At 41.8% G+C, this 22,637-nt stretch overlaps 2 protein-coding genes across 2 annotated transcripts; both read left to right on the plus strand.

Annotated features, from left to right (window-relative positions):
- Positions 1–1,067: 1,067 nt before the first annotated feature.
- On the plus strand, positions 1,068–7,726 carry Sirt7 (sirtuin 7). Its single transcript, XM_073076247.1, has 6 exons — positions 1,068–1,611; positions 2,713–2,810; positions 2,900–3,302; positions 3,414–3,560; positions 4,256–4,561; positions 6,094–7,726. The coding sequence occupies exons 1-6, from the start codon at positions 1,375–1,377 to the stop codon at positions 6,913–6,915; spliced, it is 2,013 nt and encodes a 670-aa protein (XP_072932348.1). The 5' UTR covers positions 1,068–1,374; the 3' UTR covers positions 6,916–7,726.
- Positions 7,727–10,123: 2,397 nt separating this feature from the next.
- On the plus strand, positions 10,124–17,129 carry LOC140744047 (uncharacterized). The gene is made up of 4 exons (XM_073075488.1): positions 10,124–10,548; positions 13,981–14,205; positions 14,422–14,639; positions 16,770–17,129. Exons 2-4 carry the CDS (start codon positions 13,991–13,993, stop codon positions 16,967–16,969), a joined length of 633 nt encoding a protein of 210 aa, XP_072931589.1. The 5' UTR covers positions 10,124–10,548; positions 13,981–13,990; the 3' UTR covers positions 16,970–17,129.
- Positions 17,130–22,637: the final 5,508 nt, after the last annotated feature.

Genomic DNA, 22,637 nt, shown 5'->3' on the forward strand with positions numbered 1-22,637 from the left:
ATAATGCTTGCTTGGCTCCTGAAAATTCAGGCTTCTAGCTTCATATGCAACGAAGTTACAGGGGGTCAAAAATGGGCCGAATTGCTTCGGGAAAAGTATGGTACGGCCGTGCCGCTTCTTTTGGCTCGACTTGGCGGAGGCACTGCCGTGCCTCCAGATATTTAAAGAAATCTTAATAATCACTTGAAGACAACCTTTCTTCTGTCTGAAGTCAGTTAAGAGATGTTTAAATTGTCCGATATGATTAAATGTAAATATAAAGAATGTTTTACTTACGTTGTTTATTTCATATTTCCATAGGTTATCTCACGGAAGTTTTTGTATCCATTTTGATTTATTGCACTGCATATATGGAGATTCTTTAAGTAGGTTCACGCTATCAGCTTTAATAAAGTATGGCTTCATTTCGGTTCACAACATAAATTCAACCAACTCTAACAGCAAACGATTTAATTATTATTTGTCTTGTTTGGTTTCGATGTAGTGACGTCACATGACATTTGAGGCAGCACTGTCGCCGTTTTGGGATTTAAAATCCACAGATAAAAAATCGAAAATTTCTTTTTAAAAATTAAAATACTTAGAACGTATTAAAAATAAACGAAATACTGCATAATTTATGTTTACTTATAAGCTATCATATCCAACATATTTCATATTTTATTGTTATAAATGTCAAGTACCCAATTGTTAACATTTTTGATAGTCTAGCAACATTATGATACCTAGTGATGCTCAGAATATACGCGCAGATACACGCAGAAAAGATTTTCGGGCAAAATCGGGGCTATAATTGCACAATAAATAGTTACCTGTCTCAGTGTTCAATGTTACTTTAGATAAGATGATAAATTGATTGAATATTTTTATATTTGTTATTTATATTTCATAAAATATAAACAATATTTTTAAATTATCAACTTTGTAATTTTAAAATCCCGACATATTAAGAATATTATGTGTCATGAGTTTATTAAATAATTGCCAACAGCTGTACTATTTTTATAATATGCTGCAATAATAAAGATTAAAAGCTATGTTATAAGTGAATTTAGAAATATCGATAAATTTTATACCGTTGCTACTGCAATCCCTAGTTCGCGTCGAACAAACTGAAATGATCAAATGACTGACATGACAGAATGGACAGTTTCAATGAAGTCGAATGACAGATTCACAGAATAAATAAATCGAAGGTGTCACGAGTACATCTCGCTGTAGCTGCAGAATACGAGTGTTTAACGAGTGCGTCCCGTGATACCCGGCGGACCGGACGATATGCAGCAGCGGCGGGCGGCGGCGGCGGACGGTGGGCTCGCGCACGATCACTCCTCGTGTGCACTCCCGGTGCCGTAGCAGGCGGCGGGCGGCTCCATGGAGGCGCGCGGCGGGCTGCGCTCGAGCGCGCGGCTGAGCGGCACCGCGCCCGCCGCGCCGGCCGCGCCGCCCGACACGCGCGACCAGGAGCAGCGGCGCGCGGCCGCCGCGGCGCGCCGGGCGCGGGCCGAGCGCGCCGCCGAGCGGGCGCGCGAGGTGGAGGACAGCCCGCGCGTGCTGCGCGACAAGTGTCGCCGCCTGGCCCGCGCCCTGCGCGATGCTAAACATCTCGTGGTCAGTTGTTTCCTAAGTCACCTCTCTCTCATTTCTCTTTAAATCACTATGCAGGTAGTCTTATTATCCTGTCCTGAACAGTGCGACCAAGGCGAAAGTCCACTTGTTTTGATCTTTCCACAATTCTAGCAGGGGTCAGTACTCAGTAGACATTATATACCTTTGATCTTAGGGCAATCCTCACTGTTTTAGCTTTATCAGTTAATTAAGTGATACTTTATGACACAAAACAAAAAAAACAGATGTGTGCCTTATAAGTGAATCTGGATACCATTACTGAAGATTATTATGCCATTGAAATATATTTGTAAAGTGTTGGTGTTTAATATAAACTACAAAATACATAATTATTTCTTAAGAATTCTCAGCCTGAGTATTTGTTAGTATCGGAGCGAAGTTGAAGTCAATTAATAGACTTAACAATTTGACCTTTGATTGAAGTCAAGCCAGAGTTAAACACCCTTAGAAATTCTGTTCCAGGTTGGCTAAAAGTGAATGCTTTATACAATTATTTTTAAAAAATTACAAGATTTATGTTGACTATAAATACAACTTCTACACGTAATTAAAATGACTTTGCAATTTATAAAAAATTATAACATTGCAAAATAATAACGCACTGTTAAGCCTCTTTTGAAGAGTATTTAGTTTTTTTATATATGTAATTATTATTTTGTGTATGTAATGTAAGTGCTGTATGGTTTATATTAGTGCGAAAAAAAATATTAAGGAAATAATTAAGTGTAGACTATAAAGTGTGGAAACAAATATTGACTTGTATTTGATGTATCTGGTTTGATGGGCCCTAAATTAGAGCATCGAATTGTAGAGGTCAGTAGGAGTGGCTACATTTGAATAGCAGACTACTGTTAAATGTGTAAATCTATCATCGTCCCTGTGGTAGTATAGCTAGGCAATAGTAGGCTGTAGCAATACATTGCTTATTGAAAAATTCATTTATAACAAATAATATAAATGCAGGTACAAATATATCAAAGTAAATATGTTTTCATATTGAATTTTGGCCATCACAACAGGCATTGATTTATAATATTGTAGCACAAGTCAATATAATATGTGGGATCATTTTTGTGTATTCAGGTGTATACCGGTGCCGGCATCAGCACCGCCGCCGACATTCCCGACTATCGTGGCCCGCACGGGGTGTGGACTAGGCTGCAAAGGGGCGAGACTGTGGGGTGAGTCTTTTTGTATAAACATAACATGTAATTTCATAAGACGCAGTGTGTTTCAAAGAAAAATATGGGCTAATCGGAGATGGTTGCAGGCGCGTGGAGGTGTCGCGCGCACAGCCGACGTTCACGCACATGGCGCTGACGGCGCTGTGGGCGCGCGGGGCGCTCAAGTTCGTGGTGTCGCAGAACTGCGACGGGCTGCACGTGCGCGCCGGCCTGCCGCGCCGCGCGCTCGCCGAGCTGCACGGCGACATGTTCGCCGAGCGCTGCGCCGCCTGCCGCGCCGTGTACCTGCGCGCCTTCGACACCACCGAGCGCACCGCGCGCCACGCGCACCGCACGCGCCGCCTGTGCCACACGTGCGGCCGCGAGCTGCGCGACTCCATCGTGCACTTCGGGGAGCGCGGCCGCGCCGCCTGGCCGCTCAACTGGGCCGGCGCGCTGCGCCACGCCGCCGCCGCCGACGTCGTGCTCTGCCTCGGCTCCAGCCTCAAGGTGCGAGCTGCGATACCGACCGACCTTTATAGTCCGCTTAAAACTACCAGACGGTTCTGAATATAAAATAATTATGATATTCACTTGTGCCCTACTATATTAATGAAACAGGTGCTGAGACGTTACCCCAGGCTGTGGCGAATGCAGCGCGCTCCGAACGCCCGCCCCGCGCTCTACATAGTCAACTTGCAGTGGACCCCCAAGGATTCGGTGGCTGCGCTCAAGATAAATGCGCGCTGCGACGAGGTCATGGCTCAGGTAGCTATCGATGTATTTTTTTTTTCAGGCAGTCAGATGATCAGTAGCAACTGCCACCCGTGGACATTTGTAACAAAACACAGATAACATAAGATTCCTACCTGAGGTAGGCCACAGATACATTGCTACACCTGATGGCTAAGCTGGAATGCCTCAGAAAAGTATGTCTCCTTTACCACACCTTTCAAAGGGCAGCAGCGCTTAACATTTCTATTAATAGGCATATAGGCAAGTAGATGCAGCGGTGATGCCATCGGAGTCTTATTTATAGTCCGTTGACAACCACATATCCCATCGCATTATGTCACATATTGGATTATTATTTGTTTTTTGACATTTAATTAATTTACTATTACTACTATTTGGAGGTTATTTTGATTTATTTTATTACTTGTATTTTTATGATTTTTTTATTTGTTTAATTTGTTATTTTTATATGTAGTGTGTGTTTTATTTTTAATTTTATTTTACATTGACTTATTAATTTTTTTTTACAATTTTTGAAGTATTTCATTGGATTTAATTTGATTTTGTAATTCATTCGACTTCTAATTATTTTTAATTTAATAATATATAATCATATCCCAAATATGTAAATGATTGAGATGAAGTATACTTACCAACCCGATGGCAGGGTTGCCATGGTAATGTTAGATGTAAGACATGAGTAAATAAATAAATGTGGTTCGGTACAGGTGGCTCGGCGGCTGCGGCTGCGCGTGCCGCGCTACCGGCCGCAGCGCGACCCGCTGCTGGCGCACGCGGAGCCGCTCGCGCCGCCCGAGGCGCACACCACGCGCCGCCCGCTGCTGTCGCCGCCGCCCGCCGCGCCCGCCGCGCCCGAGCCCGCCTCCGACTGCTACTCGCTGTCCTCGCCCTCCGCCTCCGACTCCGACGACGAGCTGCCGCTGCGCCGCCTGGCCGACCGCCTGCGCCCCGTCACCTCCGCCGCCTCTAACGCCGACACCGTCGCCGCCCGGCAGGGCCTTACCTCCTTTCAGGTACTCCATGTGCTATCGTATTCGTTATCGTGTTAGCTGGAGAAAGATAAATTTATCTGAATATACATTATATGTATTTGGATAAAAAGAAATATAATCATGTTCCAGTCATTATATTTTGCCCATTTTTGCTACTTTTTTAACAAATGTTCGGTATACTAGCCATGCAACGGATATCCGGCAACTATCCGGGATCCGGCCTATCCGGCGACCTAAACACTGTCCGGCCGGATACCGGATAGCAGCATCTATGCGGCCGGATACCAGCTAGTAGCACCTATTTTGAAAAATAAACAAAACACAGTCTGTATTATTCCACCATCGGATAATGTCGCTTATAAGGATCAAGTTCTGAGGAGTAATTATAAATGAAAAACTAAAGAAAAAGGCTCATTTTTAATAAAATTCATATGTTTCATATTACGATGGCAGTTAAGTTCCCGCCATTTATAAATTTAAACATTTCGCATATAATACAGTGAAACTTGGTTAAGTGGGACCTGGATAAGTGAGAAACCTCCATAACTGGTACTCATGCTGAGGTCCCAACACTTTGGCACTGAATTACCTCTGTTAGTGGGACGAGGTAAACCTCTATATCTGGGATTTGTTCTTTCGATTTATCATCATAGTTACCTCTATAACTGAGACAGCGAGTAAATTTTATATGCATAAACCTCTGTAACTGAGATAACATTGTTTGTTTACTCATTCTTATTCTACCCACAAATACCACACGTAATTCCAAGTACGTAAGTACAAATTTTGAGCTTCAATTACCTTCAGTTTTAGTTGATTACATTTGTATGATTACCTTTAAGTACATAATATTTTTTTATTAAAACTCATTTACATACATAACACGTTATTTTATTTAATGATCGCACCTGTATAACTGAAATAACCTGTATTCTCACCTCTATTAATGGAACCCTCTGTAAATGAGACAGATATTTATTTATACCTGTATATCTGAGACACTGGGTAAGTGGAATACCTCTATAAGTGAAACGACATTGCAGGTCCCTTGATGTCTCACTTAACCAGGTTTCACTGTAACATGTCTGTGGCCTAATGTTTCAAATCATTCAACAGGACATGTTTTGTTCCCCGAGAATTTAGTTTTTTATGTTCGAGTAAATTTAGGTTATTATTCATATTATTAAAATGTAATGTCAAGTTACTTATGTTCTGCGCAGTAATTCGTTCAATACTGATGCTAAATTTTTTAATTTGCCTAAATAATTTCTCCAAATCAAAATCGAGTAATTTCTACCAACAATATATTGAAAATTATATTAAACTTGTTAGAAAGAAGTTGTATATAACAATAAATAATACCTAATTACGTAATAAGTTGTAATTTTTGGCGGGACCGTAGTTGTCAATCTATTTTTCATACTAAGCCTTAACTAATAGACGTATCGAAGAATTAGTTATGAGTTAGTATGAAAATGTATGTAAAAAAATATTTTCTTCATAAAATAAACCTTAAAATAATTGATTATAATTGCAAAAATGTCTGTTCTCAGGTGCACATGCAGTCCGGGGAAGCCACTATTCTTCTGCGTGCGGAGCACGCGCCCACCGAACCCCCGCCGCCGGAACCCCCGCCTGCCCAGCGCTCCACCACCGATGAATTGCGACGATTTCGATTCACGAGGCCTCCGGTATCGACGCCTTACGGTATGAGTAACGGCATCATGGCGAGAACCAACGGATTCAATTCCGCCCTGGCACCGAGCTACGCCGAAATCATAAAAGTTAAGAGCGAAGAAATGAAGATTAAGAAGGAGGAACCCGAGGCGGAGGAGGACGAGATCGATGGCGGAATTTACGACTCGAAGCTTCGGCGGCTTCTCTCGTTGGAGCCGCGGCTCGGCGGCGACCTCGCCGGGGCGAGCGGGGCGCGACGGCCGGACGAGCCCAAGGAGGAAAAGGAGGAGGACAAGGAGGGCGCGTCGTCCGGCGAGGAGGCGGCCGGCTCGCTGGCGGCCGCCATCATCCGGCGCGCCGTGCTCGTGTGCCGCGCCTCGCTGTACCCCGGCCTGCACACCATCCTGGCGCCGGCCGCGCCGCCGCCGCCCGCGCCGCCGCCCGCCGCGCCGCAGTGCGCGTGGTGCGCGGAGCGGTTCGCCGCGCGCCGCTGCCTGTGGTACGGGCCGCCGCGCGACACGCCGCCCGAGCGCCGCGCGTGGCGCCGCGAGCGCGGCCGCCGCTACCTGTGCGCGTGCTGCGGCCCCGCGCCCGCCGCGCCGCCCGCCGCCGCGCCGCCGCCCGCGCAGCCGCCCGCGCCCGACGACGGCGGCTGGTACGGCAAGGGCTACCGCAAGGGCCGGCGGCGGCGGCGGTAGCGGTGGTAGCGGCGCGCGTCCTCGACCAAAAGTGTAGTGTTGTAAATATTTAGTAAATTAATAATACTCTCGATGTACCGGAACGAATGAAGTATGTGGTATTATATTTATTTTTTTACGAACTGGGTGATCGTGCGTGAATGAATCGATGTCGCAAAATGTCGTTTTAAAATTAACTCTTGTCCGACCGCTGCCGAAGAGAATTAGGACCTTGTAGTCCGACTGATGATAGTATAGGATTGGAAATGATTGAACATCACAATATGGGTCTTTGGCGCGGTTTGATACAGTACAATAAAGTATGCCAATTACGATTTCCTGTTATTATTTAAGGTTACGTCCAAACATAAGAATGTACTCTTATACTTTAGTAAACAATTTACGCCATATAGATATTGTAATAGAATAAACATAAAAAAAATGCAAGCATTATAATATTTTTGGAACAATCAAAGGTTGTGATGCAAGTGCTTGGTACTCTTGTTAGTAGACCGTAGCATTTTATACTGTAGTAGCTATACAAAGCTATATTACATCAACTTATTTGTGACATTTATAACACAAATGAGCTGTATTCAGTTTCACATAATTTAGATGTTCCCATAAAATTAAGAGTAATTGTTTGGATAAATACATAATATATTGGACTTCACAGTGGTAATTATGACATGTATAGGTAACATTCTTATGTATGGGGGCTGGAATTAAGGTATGTGGTGATTATTGAATTAGATTAAGAACAACATGACTGTCATAATGATTGATAAATAAATTGGAATCAAAAAAATTGACGCAAGTAAATATGAACAAATGCTTGTTTTTTTTTCCTTATAGTTGAACCTGGAGATTTCCTATTTTCCCGAATCCAGATCTTAATATATCTTGGCGTCCGCGTCTACTTAGGAGACGAGGGGCATTCAAGTGGCACTCATGATATACATATAAACCTTTGTAGGTTTATATGTATATCATGAGTGCCACTCGTTGGTGTACCTAAATTATAAAGTTTATTATAAAGGGGGGATGGGCCCATGACCTTCTCAACTCTCCTGCTATTACCTACGTATATCTATTACTATCTACCTATTAGGAGGAAAATTGGTATAGAATATTTCAAATTAAACAGTAAATACATATTTTAAAATATCTTGATCATATAGCGAATTTAGATCGCGTATTACCGCATGAAATCAAGTTATATTGTGGGTGCCCTGCTCGAACATGCGAAGCAAAATTTCTCTCCCAGTGAAGTAGGTGTACAAGATTTTACAATATAAAGTAGAACCCGCTTAATACGATTTCTCGTATAATACGCCATTTTACGACAGTCCCTGCATTTTGAGACATGTTTTCATACATTTCTTAACGCTTAATATGCTTCGTCATCCCGTTTAATACGCCTAAATCATAACTGGCCGAATGAACGCACGAAACGCTGGGGGGTTTGCCAACCGCCCGCATATTCCAAATGCGACAAGAAGATTACAACCCATGAATCATAGAATCATAACGATCCTTAAACAAGGTTACAGGACAAGACTAATACATCGGTATCTCCAAGAAACGGAAGACCCTGATAGCAGACGACCCTAGACCGTGCATGATGCGATTTTAAATATTGCCGCGGCATGCGAAGTAATTATGTCTGAAACCATTCAAAATTGTTTCAAGACGGCAGGTTTAAGGCATAACAGGGTTGACGTCATGTGAGGAAGAAGACCTCGTGATATTGCAGGGTTTTCCTGGATATTCTTCCATTGATGACTGTGTGGCGCCCTGCAAAATTCAATCCATTGAAGATCTTATAGTTTTGTTTTATTTTCCTTATCCCGTTTAATACACTTTCTCGCTTAAGACGCGTTTTTGTTTGGGTCCCTGTGAAATCGTCTTAAACGGGTTTTACTGTAATTAAAGATGTAATTGCCTTATTTGTGACAATGTCAATTACCTACCAGTTATTTTCCAAGACTAATAAAATATTTCAAAACTGTATTATTGCAATTACGGTGGACCTCCGGTAATCCGACAAACATTAAGCAGGGCAGTGTCGGACTATCGAATTTGTCGGATTATAGAGCACTGCCTAAGGGTTCGTACACAAAACTGCGATGCGACGTCGCATCGCAAAAATCTGCGAGCTCCCTCGACGCATCGCAAGAACTTGCGAATTGATTCGCATCGCACAGTGGTTGTTGTTGTTGGTCACTCTGAGAGACGCTACGCCGCACGATATCGCATCGCAGCAATTCGCATCGCAATTTTCTGCGTTGCGAATTCGCATCGCGTCGCATCGCAGTTTTGTGTTCGAGCCCTAAGACCTCCTATAGTCCGGATATTTTTACAAAAGAGAGGTACTCTTTTGATCCGTAATTTTTCTCCTCTTTTGATCTTGTAATCCGACAAAATACATATCCAATGATAAGATTCTATATGTTATATGTACATATATATATCGGAGGAAGAATCGATGTAACATTTAATATAGCTTGAGCTATTTAATATAGCTTGACTTACTGTTACTACAGTATTTTAGTAATGTTATTGGTACTTGATCAATCGAAGGGAATATTGATTTAAATTATAATTAACAGTCATTGTATAGCTTTCATATTAGAATCAGAGCAGAGACTTTTAAGAGGTCTCTAGTGGAGTCGAGGTATGTGGCGGCGCGGTGGGGAAACATTGATAAGAACTGATGTGAGTGATCGAGGTGGATCATTATTTTGTTGTGCTTTGGAGCGTGTAGTCACTACCTTGAACCTGCTGCTCAAAACCTTTGTTTGTTAAGTAATAGTAATATTATAGCATAGTTATTTTGTAAATCCAAAGTTATAAATGTTAAGAACAATAAATACTGTGATGATTACTGTATTTGTGCCTGCATCTACCCTATGACAACGCCCACAAAACACATAGATTCTATCAATGATGTCGATGAGAGCCGTCCTTCTCCGACGTATACATACTTTGAAGTACAAATCATACTTAATTTATGTATGTCGAATTTAGTAAATTAAATAACAATAGAGAGCTTACGTTTTAGTATAAAATTAAGCATAAATGCACATACATATGTACCAAGATTGTCAAATACATATGTAATGTAGGATAATATATCTATGTATGTAATAGATATTCAAAGTCATGTCGGATTACAGGGGGCGCCGGATAAGACAGGGGCCGGATTATCGGGGGTCCACTGTATTCTAATAAATGACCGAACGAGGAGGTCGGCGACCGGCGCGATTTTGCGACCTTGTGTTACACATTGCACGCTGAGTGTAGGCGCATTGTTTATGTTTTTCAAAACATAACACTAGTTTAGACACATGGCGGTCGCGCTAAAAATACCCACGCCATAGTGCCCCCGCGAGGCGCGGGACGGCCGCTATCTCGCTTCCTGTTGATACTGACGACTGACCACCGGCGGCTGCTTCTATGAGTTAATCAGTGTTAACTACTCATATGTTAATAGTTCATTATATTCACCGGGCCCTCAAATTAGTGTGTTTATTTAATTCACCTACAAAACAGTTCTCATTCGAATCATTGGACTAGGCGATTGGAAAAGTTATCTTTCTCTAATACTTTACTATTGAGTACGCAGAACACTTCGAGACCTAATTTGGATATGTAAGTAAATATAATTACTAGCTTAATGTAGTACTTATACTAGCCATTAGTATTAAAGAAATACGAAAAAACACGCTTATGATAAAATCAGCTAAAAAGTAGGAAGAAACATAACGTAGGTAGAAACTAACAGTAATAAGCCACTTGCTCTTAGTACAAAGGAGAGTAACATACATACCCACAAATTCACAGACTCACAAACATACATACCTACATATAGTTGTAGCTAATAAACGCGTGTGAAAATGATAAAAATAATTAGTTATTATTAATTACCATTAAACCCTACGCTCAAACACATTTGGGTTGTGCTAAGTAATATTAACGAATAATTTATTCGAAGCATAATATGTATTTAAGTAATGCCCTTTAAATTGCTGGCTTGGCCTGTACAGAATTTAATTACAATATGATAAAGAAAAATGTAGGCCAAATTAAAAAAATAAATAGGAACAAAACGTATTTTTTATATATTTGAGCCTAAAGATAAAGTAGATTGCACGGCCTGTTTACACAGCATCTCCCGTACTATCATCTGCATAGCAATAAATTGGGTACTTGACAGTTATAACAATAAAATATGAAATATGTTGGATATGATAGCTTATAAGTAAATATAAATTATGCAGTATTTCGTTTATTTTTTAATACGTTCTAAGTATTTTAATTTTTAAAAAGAAATTTTCGATTTTTTATCTGTGGATTTTAAATCCCAAAACGGCGACAGTGCTGCCTCAAATGTCATGTGACGTCACTACATCGAAACCAAACAAGACAAATAATAATTAAATCGTTTGCTGTTAGAGTTGGTTGAATTTATAATATGTTGTGAACCGAAATGAAGCCATACTATATTAAAGCTGATAGCGTGAACCTGCTTAAAGAATCTCCATATATGCAGTGTAATAAATCAAAATGTATACAAAAACTTCCGTGAGATAACCTATGGAAATATCAAATAAACAACGTAAGTAAAACATTCTTTATATTTACATTTAATCATATCGGACAATTAAAACATTTCTTAACTGACTTCAGACAGAAGAAAGGTTGTCTTCAAGTGATTATTAAGATTTTTTTAAATATACTTAAATATTCTTATGTGAACTGTTTTAAGGTTATTAATTGGTTATATTAACACGCTTTTATTAGCTTCAGACGTATGTATGTTGGTATGTTAGTATGTAACGGAATCTTTGAACATGATTTTAACCCCCTTCAAAACGTCGGATTAACTCGAAATTTGGCATACTTATTAAGGACCGATGACAATTCAATATTTTAAACATTAATAATTTTGTACCATTGTCCTTATCAACATCCTCAGGATTAACGATTTTCGAGGCGAGATTTTTCAAGCACCTTCAGCAAAGTTCATCGCAACTTTAGATTGCAAATTATTTCTATTTAGTTTCAATAGGCGTAACTTTTATATCGTGATTTTTAGTTTAGAAAATAATAATGTTATTTCCCTATAACTCAAATGTTCTGAAACATATCTATAATGCCGTCTTGTAGAATGATTTTTAGGATTCCGTACTCAAAGGTTAAAACGAAACCCTCTGCGGTCTGTTCGTCTGTCGTTGGGCTTCATCTCTTAAATCGTAATAGATAGACACTTGATTTTTTTACAAACGATGAATAATGGTGGTCGCTATAACGAGAAATACTAAAAATTAATAAATAATTATAGTTCAAAAAACTAAAAAACACGCTTTTATGATAAAATCAACTAAAAAGTAGAAAATAATTTTCAATTGTGGAAAAAGTGTGGGGTGCTCTATTTATCAGGTTCGAAAGCACCCCACACTTTTTCCACAATTGAAAATTATTTTCTACTTTTTAGTTGATTTTATCATAAAAGCGTGTTTTTTAGTTTTTTGAACTATAATTATTTATATTTACAGATCTTCCCGACAATCGTATAGTGACGACGTTATAGAGTATGTGCAGTTTAAGAGGAAGGCAAGTTTGTGTTTCATGAAAAGTAAAAGTTGTCCTGAACACAAGGTACATCAATGAAAATGAAAATGTGATGACTGTCCTGCCTAGAAGAAGTGAGGAGCCAAAAGTTTCGAAAGTGGGCACCAGTCTGAAATACATAAAGTAAAGTACACGGGAAATAGTACTTCTTTACTTGCGTAACCTACCCAACAAGATGAAGGAAGAAAAGTGACCATACAGTTCCTATTATTGCATTGCAATTTAATTCTGAAAATGACAGTGATAAAAATATATATCCATTTGTTACGGAAAATAATTTTAGTAATGAAGAAAAGCAGACACGCAAGGAGCACAAAAATTTAGCTTAGGTGATCTGTAGTAATTATTATAACTGTAACATATGATAAATATATACAAAAGTTCTACTGTGTGTACTCACTAATAGAACCATATAAACCAAATAAACAAAGGTATCGGTTAATAAAATACTAATATTAGCAAATCATGTATTTTTAATTATACAGTCCTGTAACTTAATCAGTGCACATGCACCATCAATAAAAACACAGTCATAAAATATTTTAATTGTGTCCTATTAATTACAGAATGGGCCCTTAAAATAGAATTCTCATAGACGTCTTATAATTCTATTCTTATCATAGACATCTATATAATATATTAAATATATGAATACTTCCACTTGCTGTTTTGTTTTGATTACGTCCCGTTCCAATGATTTGAAATTGACGAATCACTCGAGAGTTACTAAATTTATTCCTTTTTTTCAATAATACTTCTCTTACGTAGATAGTATAAAATGTCATTGCTTGCAAACAGAGGATTTAAACATATAAGAATCTGCAAGTTCTTTCACGTTTATGAGATTTGGGTTTAGGAACTTGTATAAGCAAATTTGTTAGGATATTTAGCGAACGTTGAACAGTGACTTGAACACATCGTCACTGCACACGCCTTGTAATTTGACATTCTTGCAATTGTACTAATAAAAGTTAAGTAATTCCCAAGATTTCCCCTGAAGTATGTGTAGCGTCGAAGTTTATTTCTATATTTTCAATGTGTTGACGTCACGCTACGAAATGACACTTGACCGCCTGTTTTGGCGTAACGTTCCGTTTACCGTAATAAAAATATGTTTTTTATTAATAAATAGCCCTTTTTTCGAAAAAATGATCAATGAAAGGCATATATAATACGTATATGAATTCATTAAAACAGTTACCCAAAAAGTGTCAAGTAGCCAATTCTGCCAGTTTTTTTTGCAACATGTCGTTGATACGCAGAATGAATAGCGTGGGAGAGAGGACAGAGCCTTAGGGTACGACAGCGTTAACAGGCTTCGTTTCAGAGCAGCACCCATCCACTACGACTTTGATTTGACGCTCAGACAGAAAACTGGTTATCCATGTGCACAGCATCTCGGGAAGACTGTAACCGACGAATATTATTTTTATTTAATGTGTGCATCAGAGGTGGCGTTATGATGCGTGTCGCGGCGCGCTGGGCGGCGCGCGGCGCGCGCGGCTGGCGGCGGCGCGCGCTGCTTCTGGCGGCCGGCCTGCTGCTGCTGGTTGCACTGCGCCTGCGCACACGCTCCGAGGTGCGCCTCACTGAGCTGTTCCCGAGCCTCGCACCTGTCGCACTAGCGCATTTTCTTGCTGACTTCTCCAATCATGCCGGCATGTACCCACAACTGTAAGTCGCGCTATTCAAAAAATTAAGCTAAGTTCCATTAAAGCGTGTCTAAGCTAATAACTTGAAAACGCTTAGAAAAGTTGGTATAATATAAAATTATACTATATACAATCTTTATACAATATAGAATTTTACTTATTTTAGGGAGCCAAAAAAATTATGACAGTGATGTTTTTACCAAATATATTATACAACAATTGCCTTGTCATGTTTTAGTGAATCATGGACAATTGAGGAAGAGTGGAGTAACTACACGTCGTGGAGCTACGAGGTGTCGTACCGGTGCGGCGCGCGCTGCGGCGGCCGCGTGTCGCTGAGCGCGCACGCGCCGCACCGCCCCGCCGCCGCGCTCGCCGCCGCCGACACGCACCGCCTGCTCGCGCGCGACACGCGCTGCACGGAGATGCTGTTGCTGCCGTGGCCTCTACTCTGCGGTTAGTAATTGAGAATAAGTATAAACTAGTCACACTTATAATTTAAATGCTAAATGCTAAAAACTTATCATTGTATCTGTGTTGTTATTATAAATCTGTCCATGGCATCGTAAATCTATGTAATATAATCAAATTGATGTACAGATTTGGATGCAGTTTTTTCGAGAGTATTGTATTTCAATATTTGAAAAAGACCTAATTAGCTGTTAGAAGGTATGATGTTTTAGTCTTAACATTAAATTATAATTATACAATAATAATCTACTATTGTCCACTGATGCTCCTTTGACATTTTCTATTGAGATACCACTGACATTTTTCATTTTTATCTTTATGTGACATTTTATTGTTATTGACATTTTATCTTATTACCGTTTTAATCATAGATATATTATCCTACTGACGTAGGGTAGATTGGCAATATGAAACGTCAAACGAGACTAAAAACTGATTATTTATGTGTTATTGTGTGAAATGCCAAAGTGCACACATCGCTAGTGTTACTGCTAATAATGTATCTATATTATCTAAATTTGTTTATTACTTTGTTCAGTCAGTGACTTAAAGAGGATACAATCGCTAAAGATTAATTATACTGGTGAAGACCGCCAATAAATAAAATAAGAAAGACATCAATGTGCGCAGATATGTAGCTATGAAACAAATTATAGTAGTTACTTGCTACCTGTATAATAAATGGATGCAGTTTATGGAGTTTTCATATCTTTTGGCAGGTGTAAGGGGGTTAAAAAAACTATGAACGTTACTCATAAGATTTTTGAACTTTTTGTTCAATCATAATAAAATATAGCCTATAGCACTCCTGAATAGTATAACTTTCTGACTGTGAAAGAATTTTCATGATCGGTTCAGTATTTCCGAAAATTAGCCCTTACAAACCAACAAACAAAATTACAAACTTTACCTTTTTATAATGTTAGAATATATTGGCCTATGATATAACTTAAATAAAAACAAGTTTAACAGACGTTATCAAAATTTACATAGATAAAATCACCCAAAAAATATTAATCCAACAATAATAAAAGGTGAGGTCGGACTTATCCGACCTCACCTTTTATTATTGTTATATACAATCTTATAGATATATACTTATATACAATTTTATATACTTATATACAATCTTAGATTGTATATAAGTTGCACGCAACCTATTTAAACTATATACTTTAGAATTAGAAATATCGATAATTTTTTATCGATATTGTCAATACGCAACACCAAAAATTTGATAAGAAATATTCACGTATTTATTAATTTTTTTATTTGTATTTCTGTGCATTTCTAGTGTTTATGTGATAAAATTCGAATATTTTTTCTATCTATCGGTATATAACACTTTCATAATAAGTGTAAAATATTGCATTTAAACAGCTAAACAATTAATGTGGTACTTAGGTACATGTGAAATGAGTATTTTTGTGGGTTTTCTTTCTTGGATGTGTTACATCCAGGCACAGCACACGTAACCATGGCAAGCTCTGTTTTAACTGTTTTTGATTAGAAATCTTTAAAAATAAGCGAGATTTATTTTTACGATAACAAACGCCAGGCTGATACAGGCTGATAGCCTATACGTAAATGGTCTCGCCTGTTTATCTCGCTCTAACGTATACTATGCTCTGACTCTTTCGGATTGCCAATCTATTAGTATAATATATCTATGGTATTAATAATATTGGAAATTAGTATCTACAATTTAATAATTTGAATTTATTAAAGGCGACTTAATATTATATTTGTACGCCATTTATGGCAGAATGAACGAAAATTCTTGACTACAACACCAATGTATACACCTTATTCTACAAATAAAGAATTTTGTATTTGTATGTGTAAGATAATTAGCTCTTTTCCAAATCAATCCAGCAATTTCGTCCCCATGAAACGATATTTAATACGCTTTTTATGGGCTTATCGAAATAAAATTGCCTGATATCAGAAATGTATCTAATTAGGTACGTGTATTCGCTTATAATAATATATCATACGTGCAACATATTACCCATTAACTACACAACGTTATGCTGTCGTTTTTATGTCCTATTTGTCATTCTAAAAATTTACTCTAACGCACCGAAAGAAGTATAACTTTAAAAAAATCCTCAGAGGAAAAGGAGACCGAGACTCTGATTGAGGGCGAAAAGAGCGGCGCAAGGCTGCAGGAGATCACCCGCGGAAGCTGCGGTGCGCTAACGGCGCTGTTCGCTTCCTGCGCCGGCGACGACGAGCTGCGCGCGGCGCGGCGCCAGCACATGCGCGCGCTGCGCGTCGCGCTCGCGCAGGACGACGCCTCCGCCCGCCGGTGACTGCCCGGCGCCGCTTCGCACACTGCTCATCTTTTCCTGTTATCCATAATGATTTATTATGTATTTATGCGTTACATAGAAATGTAAGATTTCTCTTGTAATATTATGTACGTATGTATTTAATTTTGTTTATTGTATGTAATATACAATGAAAATTTTATCTGTAATTGTTTAAATTTCAATACCTCACTAATTCAATAAACATCCAAAAATAGTTCGAGAGTGAATTCAGTTACCGTAAAATGTTTGTTTAAATTTTGGTTGGTTGGTTGGTTGGTTGGTTGGTTGGTTGGTTGGTTGGTTGGTTGGTTGGTTGGTTGGTTGGTTGGTTGGTTGGTTGGTTGGTTGGTTGGTTGGTTGGTTGGTTGGTTGGTTGGTTGGTTGGTTGGTTGGTTGGTTGGTTGGTTGGTTGGTTGGTTGGTTGGTTGGTTGGTTGGTTGGTTGGTTGGTTGGTTGGTTGGTTGGTTGGTTGGTTGGTTGGTTGGTTGGTTGGTTGGTTGGTTGGTTGGTTGGTTGGTTGGTTGGTTGGTTGGTTGGTTGGTTGGTTGGTTGGTTGGTTGGTTGGTTGGTTGGTTGGTTGGTTGGTTGGTTGGTTGGTTGGTTGGTTGGTTGGTTGGTTGGTTGGTTGGTTGGTTGGTTGGTTGGTTGGTTGGTTGGTTGGTTGGTTGGTTGGTTGGTTGGTTGGTTGGTTGGTTGGTTGGTTGGTTGGTTGGTTGGTTGGTTGGTTGGTTGGTTGGTTGGTTGGTTGGTTGGTTGGTTGGTTGGTTGGTTGGTTGGTTGGTTGGTTGGTTGGTTGGTTGGTTGGTTGGTTGGTTGGTTGGTTGGTTGGTTGGTTGGTTGGTTGGTTGGTTGGTTGGTTGGTTGGTTGGTTGGTTGGTTGGTTGGTTGGTTGGTTGGTTGGTTGGTTGGTTGGTTGGTTGGTTGGTTGGTTGGTTGGTTGGTTGGTTGGTTGGTTGGTTGGTTGGTTGGTTGGTTGGTTGGTTGGTTGGTTGGTTGGTTGGTTGGTTGGTTGGTTGGTTGGTTGGTTGGTTGGTTGGTTGGTTGGTTGGTTGGTTGGTTGGTTGGTTGGTTGGTTGGTTGGTTGGTTGGTTGGTTGGTTGGTTGGTTGGTTGGTTGGTTGGTTGGTTGGTTGGTTGGTTGGTTGGTTGGTTGGTTGGTTGGTTGGTTGGTTGGTTGGTTGGTTGGTTGGTTGGTTGGTTGGTTGGTTGGTTGGTTGGTTGGTTGGTTGGTTGGTTGGTTGGTTGGTTGGTTGGTTGGTTGGTTGGTTGGTTGGTTGGTTGGTTGGTTGGTTGGTTGGTTGGTTGGTTGGTTGGTTGGTTGGTTGGTTGGTTGGTTGGTTGGTTGGTTGGTTGGTTGGTTGGTTGGTTGGTTGGTTGGTTGGTTGGTTGGTTGGTTGGTTGGTTGGTTGGTTGGTTGGTTGGTTGGTTGGTTGGTTGGTTGGTTGGTTGGTTGGTTGGTTGGTTGGTTGGTTGGTTGGTTGGTTGGTTGGTTGGTTGGTTGGTTGGTTGGTTGGTTGGTTGGTTGGTTGGTTGGTTGGTTGGTTGGTTGGTTGGTTGGTTGGTTGGTTGGTTGGTTGGTTGGTTGGTTGGTTGGTTGGTTGGTTGGTTGGTTGGTTGGTTGGTTGGTTGGTTGGTTGGTTGGTTGGTTGGTTGGTTGGTTGGTTGGTTGGTTGGTTGGTTGGTTGGTTGGTTGGTTGGTTGGTTGGTTGGTTGGTTGGTTGGTTGGTTGGTTGGTTGGTTGGTTGGTTGGTTGGTTGGTTGGTTGGTTGGTTGGTTGGTTGGTTGGTTGGTTGGTTGGTTGGTTGGTTGGTTGGTTGGTTGGTTGGTTGGTTGGTTGGTTGGTTGGTTGGTTGGTTGGTTGGTTGGTTGGTTGGTTGGTTGGTTGGTTGGTTGGTTGGTTGGTTGGTTGGTTGGTTGGTTGGTTGGTTGGTTGGTTGGTTGGTTGGTTGGTTGGTTGGTTGGTTGGTTGGTTGGTTGGTTGGTTGGTTGGTTGGTTGGTTGGTTGGTTGGTTGGTTGGTTGGTTGGTTGGTTGGTTGGTTGGTTGGTTGGTTGGTTGGTTGGTTGGTTGGTTGGTTGGTTGGTTGGTTGGTTGGTTGGTTGGTTGGTTGGTTGGTTGGTTGGTTGGTTGGTTGGTTGGTTGGTTGGTTGGTTGGTTGGTTGGTTGGTTGGTTGGTTGGTTGGTTGGTTGGTTGGTTGGTTGGTTGGTTGGTTGGTTGGTTGGTTGGTTGGTTGGTTGGTTGGTTGGTTGGTTGGTTGGTTGGTTGGTTGGTTGGTTGGTTGGTTGGTTGGTTGGTTGGTTGGTTGGTTGGTTGGTTGGTTGGTTGGTTGGTTGGTTGGTTGGTTGGTTGGTTGGTTGGTTGGTTGGTTGGTTGGTTGGTTGGTTGGTTGGTTGGTTGGTTGGTTGGTTGGTTGGTTGGTTGGTTGGTTGGTTGGTTGGTTGGTTGGTTGGTTGGTTGGTTGGTTGGTTGGTTGGTTGGTTGGTTGGTTGGTTGGTTGGTTGGTTGGTTGGTTGGTTGGTTGGTTGGTTGGTTGGTTGGTTGGTTGGTTGGTTGGTTGGTTGGTTGGTTGGTTGGTTGGTTGGTTGGTTGGTTGGTTGGTTGGTTGGTTGGTTGGTTGGTTGGTTGGTTGGTTGGTTGGTTGGTTGGTTGGTTGGTTGGTTGGTTGGTTGGTTGGTTGGTTGGTTGGTTGGTTGGTTGGTTGGTTGGTTGGTTGGTTGGTTGGTTGGTTGGTTGGTTGGTTGGTTGGTTGGTTGGTTGGTTGGTTGGTTGGTTGGTTGGTTGGTTGGTTGGTTGGTTGGTTGGTTGGTTGGTTGGTTGGTTGGTTGGTTGGTTGGTTGGTTGGTTGGTTGGTTGGTTGGTTGGTTGGTTGGTTGGTTGGTTGGTTGGTTGGTTGGTTGGTTGGTTGGTTGGTTGGTTGGTTGGTTGGTTGGTTGGTTGGTTGGTTGGTTGGTTGGTTGGTTGGTTGGTTGGTTGGTTGGTTGGTTGGTTGGTTGGTTGGTTGGTTGGTTGGTTGGTTGGTTGGTTGGTTGGTTGGTTGGTTGGTTGGTTGGTTGGTTGGTTGGTTGGTTGGTTGGTTGGTTGGTTGGTTGGTTGGTTGGTTGGTTGGTTGGTTGGTTGGTTGGTTGGTTGGTTGGTTGGTTGGTTGGTTGGTTGGTTGGTTGGTTGGTTGGTTGGTTGGTTGGTTGGTTGGTTGGTTGGTTGGTTGGTTGGTTGGTTGGTTGGTTGGTTGGTTGGTTGGTTGGTTGGTTGGTTGGTTGGTTGGTTGGTTGGTTGGTTGGTTGGTTGGTTGGTTGGTTGGTTGGTTGGTTGGTTGGTTGGTTGGTTGGTTGGTTGGTTGGTTGGTTGGTTGGTTGGTTGGTTGGTTGGTTGGTTGGTTGGTTGGTTGGTTGGTTGGTTGGTTGGTTGGTTGGTTGGTTGGTTGGTTGGTTGGTTGGTTGGTTGGTTGGTTGGTTGGTTGGTTGGTTGGTTGGTTGGTTGGTTGGTTGGTTGGTTGGTTGGTTGGTTGGTTGGTTGGTTGGTTGGTTGGTTGGTTGGTTGGTTGGTTGGTTGGTTGGTTGGTTGGTTGGTTGGTTGGTTGGTTGGTTGGTTGGTTGGTTGGTTGGTTGGTTGGTTGGTTGGTTGGTTGGTTGGTTGGTTGGTTGGTTGGTTGGTTGGTTGGTTGGTTGGTTGGTTGGTTGGTTGGTTGGTTGGTTGGTTGGTTGGTTGGTTGGTTGGTTGGTTGGTTGGTTGGTTGGTTGGTTGGTTGGTTGGTTGGTTGGTTGGTTGGTTGGTTGGTTGGTTGGTTGGTTGGTTGGTTGGTTGGTTGGTTGGTTGGTTGGTTGGTTGGTTGGTTGGTTGGTTGGTTGGTTGGTTGGTTGGTTGGTTGGTTGGTTGGTTGGTTGGTTGGTTGGTTGGTTGGTTGGTTGGTTGGTTGGTTGGTTGGTTGGTTGGTTGGTTGGTTGGTTGGTTGGTTGGTTGGTTGGTTGGTTGGTTGGTTGGTTGGTTGGTTGGTTGGTTGGTTGGTTGGTTGGTTGGTTGGTTGGTTGGTTGGTTGGTTGGTTGGTTGGTTGGTTGGTTGGTTGGTTGGTTGGTTGGTTGGTTGGTTGGTTGGTTGGTTGGTTGGTTGGTTGGTTGGTTGGTTGGTTGGTTGGTTGGTTGGTTGGTTGGTTGGTTGGTTGGTTGGTTGGTTGGTTGGTTGGTTGGTTGGTTGGTTGGTTGGTTGGTTGGTTGGTTGGTTGGTTGGTTGGTTGGTTGGTTGGTTGGTTGGTTGGTTGGTTGGTTGGTTGGTTGGTTGGTTGGTTGGTTGGTTGGTTGGTTGGTTGGTTGGTTGGTTGGTTGGTTGGTTGGTTGGTTGGTTGGTTGGTTGGTTGGTTGGTTGGTTGGTTGGTTGGTTGGTTGGTTGGTTGGTTGGTTGGTTGGTTGGTTGGTTGGTTGGTTGGTTGGTTGGTTGGTTGGTTGGTTGGTTGGTTGGTTGGTTGGTTGGTTGGTTGGTTGGTTGGTTGGTTGGTTGGTTGGTTGGTTGGTTGGTTGGTTGGTTGGTTGGTTGGTTGGTTGGTTGGTTGGTTGGTTGGTTGGTTGGTTGGTTGGTTGGTTGGTTGGTTGGTTGGTTGGTTGGTTGGTTGGTTGGTTGGTTGGTTGGTTGGTTGGTTGGTTGGTTGGTTGGTTGGTTGGTTGGTTGGTTGGTTGGTTGGTTGGTTGGTTGGTTGGTTGGTTGGTTGGTTGGTTGGTTGGTTGGTTGGTTGGTTGGTTGGTTGGTTGGTTGGTTGGTTGGTTGGTTGGTTGGTTGGTTGGTTGGTTGGTTGGTTGGTTGGTTGGTTGGTTGGTTGGTTGGTTGGTTGGTTGGTTGGTTGGTTGGTTGGTTGGTTGGTTGGTTGGTTGGTTGGTTGGTTGGTTGGTTGGTTGGTTGGTTGGTTGGTTGGTTGGTTGGTTGGTTGGTTGGTTGGTTGGTTGGTTGGTTGGTTGGTTGGTTGGTTGGTTGGTTGGTTGGTTGGTTGGTTGGTTGGTTGGTTGGTTGGTTGGTTGGTTGGTTGGTTGGTTGGTTGGTTGGTTGGTTGGTTGGTTGGTTGGTTGGTTGGTTGGTTGGTTGGTTGGTTGGTTGGTTGGTTGGTTGGTTGGTTGGTTGGTTGGTTGGTTGGTTGGTTGGTTGGTTGGTTGGTTGGTTGGTTGGTTGGTTGGTTGGTTGGTTGGTTGGTTGGTTGGTTGGTTGGTTGGTTGGTTGGTTGGTTGGTTGGTTGGTTGGTTGGTTGGTTGGTTGGTTGGTTGGTTGGTTGGTTGGTTGGTTGGTTGGTTGGTTGGTTGGTTGGTTGGTTGGTTGGTTGGTTGGTTGGTTGGTTGGTTGGTTGGTTGGTTGGTTGGTTGGTTGGTTGGTTGGTTGGTTGGTTGGTTGGTTGGTTGGTTGGTTGGTTGGTTGGTTGGTTGGTTGGTTGGTTGGTTGGTTGGTTGGTTGGTTGGTTGGTTGGTTGGTTGGTTGGTTGGTTGGTTGGTTGGTTGGTTGGTTGGTTGGTTGGTTGGTTGGTTGGTTGGTTGGTTGGTTGGTTGGTTGGTTGGTTGGTTGGTTGGTTGGTTGGTTGGTTGGTTGGTTGGTTGGTTGGTTGGTTGGTTGGTTGGTTGGTTGGTTGGTTGGTTGGTTGGTTGGTTGGTTGGTTGGTTGGTTGGTTGGTTGGTTGGTTGGTTGGTTGGTTGGTTGGTTG

The sequence above is a fragment of the Epargyreus clarus genome, unplaced genomic scaffold (assembly GCF_041222505.1).
Source record: "Epargyreus clarus isolate Ecla_fem2 unplaced genomic scaffold, WU_Ecla_fem_2.2 ptg000008l, whole genome shotgun sequence".
Classification (NCBI taxonomy): Eukaryota; Metazoa; Arthropoda; class Insecta; order Lepidoptera; family Hesperiidae; genus Epargyreus; species Epargyreus clarus.

What these genes read in the sequence shown, in the direction of transcription:
- Sirt7 (XM_073076247.1), top strand. Translation starts at nt 1,375, where the DNA reads ATGGAGGCGCGCGGCGGGCTGCGCTCGAGCGCGCGGCTGAGCGGCACC. An exon ending in GCCTCGGCTCCAGCCTCAAG is followed by an intron (nt 3,303 to 3,413) that starts GTGCGAGCTGCG and finishes TTAATGAAACAG; the next exon opens with GTGCTGAGACGTTACCCCAG. An exon ending in GCGACGAGGTCATGGCTCAG is followed by an intron (nt 3,561 to 4,255) that starts GTAGCTATCGAT and finishes GGTTCGGTACAG; the next exon opens with GTGGCTCGGCGGCTGCGGCT.
- LOC140744047 (XM_073075488.1), top strand. Translation starts at nt 13,991, where the DNA reads ATGATGCGTGTCGCGGCGCGCTGGGCGGCGCGCGGCGCGCGCGGCTGG. An exon ending in GCCGGCATGTACCCACAACT is followed by an intron (nt 14,206 to 14,421) that starts GTAAGTCGCGCT and finishes GTCATGTTTTAG; the next exon opens with TGAATCATGGACAATTGAGG. An exon ending in GCCGTGGCCTCTACTCTGCG is followed by an intron (nt 14,640 to 16,769) that starts GTTAGTAATTGA and finishes AAAAATCCTCAG; the next exon opens with AGGAAAAGGAGACCGAGACT.